The 3444-nt window shown below is 31.3% G+C and overlaps 1 protein-coding gene across 1 annotated transcript; it reads right to left on the minus strand.

The window, feature by feature from the left end:
* Nucleotides 1-254: 254 nt before the first annotated feature.
* Nucleotides 255-2561, minus strand: LOC127096597 (GDSL esterase/lipase At5g03610). Its single transcript, XM_051035145.1, has 4 exons — nucleotides 2214-2561; nucleotides 1907-2101; nucleotides 1035-1309; nucleotides 255-945 (listed from the first exon to the last, which is right to left on the minus strand). Exons 1-4 carry the CDS (start codon nucleotides 2275-2277, stop codon nucleotides 430-432), a joined length of 1050 nt encoding a protein of 349 aa, XP_050891102.1. The 5' UTR covers nucleotides 2278-2561; the 3' UTR covers nucleotides 255-429.
* Between the last annotated feature and the right edge of the window lie 883 nt (nucleotides 2562-3444).

A 3444-nucleotide genomic window follows, 5' to 3' on the forward strand; every position in this document is an offset into this window, starting at 1 on the left:
TTATTTGGCGACTCGACTTAATTGTCTGCTTGCTTATATGAAAGATTTATGTTTGCTCCACAGGTCCTAGAACCTTTCGTTGGACAACGTATTGAGACAAATATTTTGTCCTCTGACTTCATTGACATGACGTCAAACCATTATAAATATCTTTAATTTTTGAAGATTTTGTTTATATTGTTCTCCCTTCACACTGGGCCGAGACATAATAATAATAATAATAATAATAATAATAATAATAATAATAATAATAATAATAATAATAATAAACAATTTTCACATTGCACTGTGAAATGAAATCACATGAAATAGTTACAACTTTGCTCAAATTAATGATAAATTAACAAATTCAGAGAAAGATTAGTGCCTTATTAAATAAGAAATTACAGAAGGATACAAATAAATGGCACAATCACACAGAAGTCATCTCTAGTATAGAATTTGATGAAGACTTTTAATCTTCAACTCATTATAGACAGCATTCCAACCAGCCTGTGTTGGGTGCAACCGATCCCAAAAGAAAGTAGATTCCGGATTTTCACAAACCGAATACTTCTTAACATTATTCTCATCTACACTTCCACAATTATACTGACTACTAACTCCAAAGCAACATGGCTTCAAACGTTCCTTGATGTTATGCCTTGAAGGGTTATTCAACACCGACCTGAAACTCTCAAAAATATCTAGAATCACAAAGGTGGTGTAACCGTTGGCTTCTTGGTTCAACTTTGTCACAGATTGGTCCAATAGGTTGTTATGGAGAACTACAAGATCATTAAATGTACTATTGCAACTTTTGAATGAGTTTTGAGCAGTAGTTTGAGGAAGACAACCAAGAGGTTGTAAAGCACCAACAACAATTCTCTTAAACCCTAACTTTTGGAGTTGAACCAAATTGGTAGCTGTTTGTTTAACCACTGAGGCAATGAAAGATGGAAAGCCCTACATATATTTAACAAATTAATTTTATATATATTTATCATTATCCTATAATGATATCATATATTATAAGTTAAATATGAAATAATTACCTGGATAGAGCCATTAGTGGCCAAGTAATGATTGTAATCATTTCCAGCAACAGATACATAAGCAATAGATTTTGTGATATCTGATTGAGTATAAACATTTTCTTGAACAAGTTGGTTGAAGGAATTGATTTGAGTAGTCACATTTGGACCTGAAGTGGATGTATCAAATACACCTGTACCACCATATGCAAAGTTCATTCCATACTTAAAATAATTCTTAGGTACAACATTCCTGAATTTGTGGGGAATTGGTGATCTCAATCCCAAATACTTGGCTGCAACACATGTATAAATTTATAATATCATTAGTTCAATGTAGTATTTACCAAAAGAGGGTACATTAAAGGGTAGGACTAGGAGTTAGTCTATGATAATTTAAACTATGGTTGATAATAATTGAATTAATTAATTAACTTGTTTGCTTATCGCGTGGTGATAAAAAAAAATATGCCACATAACTTTCAAACTACTTTATTAATAAACTATTCAATCCAATCCTTCGAAAAACTCTGAAGCATTTGCTTAATTTCTTTCTATGAAAAGTTAAGACACACAGCATGTGATTAATTTAGAAAAAATAAAGAAACATAAATTAAAATACTATTAAATTAATAATATTAAGGTTAAAAGTAACAAGGTAAAGTGGCAAACCAGCATGAAAAATGAATAGCAAAGTATATATAAATTATAATATACAAAGTAACTGTAATAAAGCATCTGAATTAATTCCCAAGGCATCACTTTTGATGTAAAAGCTCGAAAAGTAGAGAGATATAAATAAAATAAATCAATTAAATAGCATGCACTTTGAAGAAAAAGCATGTACTTGAAGTGTTCCAATTCAATTGTTAATAATATTATAGTATACGTACCAATGAAGTCAGTTAAGACTCTGCCATCGGAAAATCTTCCGGCTGGTTTTCCGGGAAAGGTAATGCCATATGGTTGTTTCCATGAACCAGGTTTACTTTTTGGGGTGTTGCCGGTGTCAACATATGAGTCCCCAAAAACAAACAATTGTTTTGAAGGATGATGTTTGATGTGACGACTGGCCTCAACTTGCAGCCCTAATTAACAATGAACAAAATTAAAGGGGACTAAATATATTGATCATAAGTTGATTCATTGTTGTAGTGTGTGTTTGATTCTATGAGATGATAAATTCATAATCATATATACCTGAGAGAAGTACAAGAACTAGAGATAGACATAAGAGGATGAAAAGTTGCTTGTGTGAGTCCATGAGCTATAAAATGGAAATGATCAAGGAGAGAGAGAGAGAGAATACTTTTTTATAAAGAGATGAAAATATAATTGAATGAACAATGTGAATAGATAAGTATGTTAAGAGAAAGAAATTATAGGGGTTGGTGTTGAGAGTGCTATGAATAAATAATGGAGGAGTATGGGGTTTTATAATGAAAGGACAACACTTGGAATGTGGGAATTATGTCACAAAATGGATTGAATGGTTAAATGTTTGAATGATTAGAAGTTTGATTTTGTCATTGGGCTGCTAAGTGGTGAAACACGGTGGAAGAAAGAAGACTTGAGTAAAATAATAAACTAAAGTTAGTTTGGCCAGGTCTATTTTAGACCATAAAGTGAGTTTGATTACGTTTTAATTTTTAAAACTAAAGTTGTTATGGTTAATCACGTGTTAAAAGCACTCTTTTCAATCTTGTTAAAGAAAGTATTCTCTAACTTTTATAACCAACCTCATCTTAGGGAGCGTGTTTTGATTTATAAATGTTCCATTTTGCCAAAATGAGAAGTTAAATAATGGTGGGTTAGAGTAAAGATTACGATAAAAAAAAACATCTAAAGTGCTTTTTGATTTGAATAAAAAAAATTAATTTAAAGATGGTTATATCTTGATGATGGGCTCATCTAAGAGATTTGGAGAAAAGGACTAGCGCCTTTGATATTATTCGTTAAGTAGGTTTAGGATAAAGATTACGATAAAAAAACATCCAAGTGCTTTTTGATTTGAATAAAAAAAATTATTTTAAAGATGGTTATATATTAACGATGGGATCATCATAAGAGATTTGGAGAAAAAGATTAAGGCTTTGGATATTATTCGTTAAGTAGGTTTAGGATTGGACCTTGAGTTGAACTATCGTAAGATAAATATTTTTTTGCCTTCATGTGATGAAAGTAAATTTTGTTGAGGTTGTTCTTTTTGGATATTAGATAGTTAGTGCCAGGCATGAAATTCGTTCGAGGGGGTATTATTTGAGATAGAGGTTTTTTCAAGTGGTTGTCCATAAGAGAGATGTCAGGATTATTTTAATGCATCTTCCCCATAATTAACGGAACCGTAGAGTGTGACTTTTCTAATTCGATCTTTCATGTGTATTATCAATTTTGTTTTCCCTAAGAACGTGTCAGATGATTCACATGGAGG

Source organism: Lathyrus oleraceus, chromosome 6 (genome assembly GCF_024323335.1).
Source record: "Lathyrus oleraceus cultivar Zhongwan6 chromosome 6, CAAS_Psat_ZW6_1.0, whole genome shotgun sequence".
NCBI lineage: Eukaryota > Viridiplantae > Streptophyta > Magnoliopsida > Fabales > Fabaceae > Lathyrus > Lathyrus oleraceus.

Excerpts from the sequence above, each read along its gene's own strand:
- LOC127096597 (XM_051035145.1), bottom strand. The coding sequence starts at position 2,277 with ATGGACTCACACAAGCAACTTTTCATCCTCTTATGTCTATCTCTAGTT. Across the intron at positions 1,310-1,906 it reads AGTCTTAACTGACTTCATTG|CCAAGTATTTGGGATTGAGA; the intron begins GTACGTATACTA and ends CATGTGTTGCAG. Across the intron at positions 946-1,034 it reads CCACTAATGGCTCTATCCAG|GGCTTTCCATCTTTCATTGC; the intron begins GTAATTATTTCA and ends AAATATATGTAG.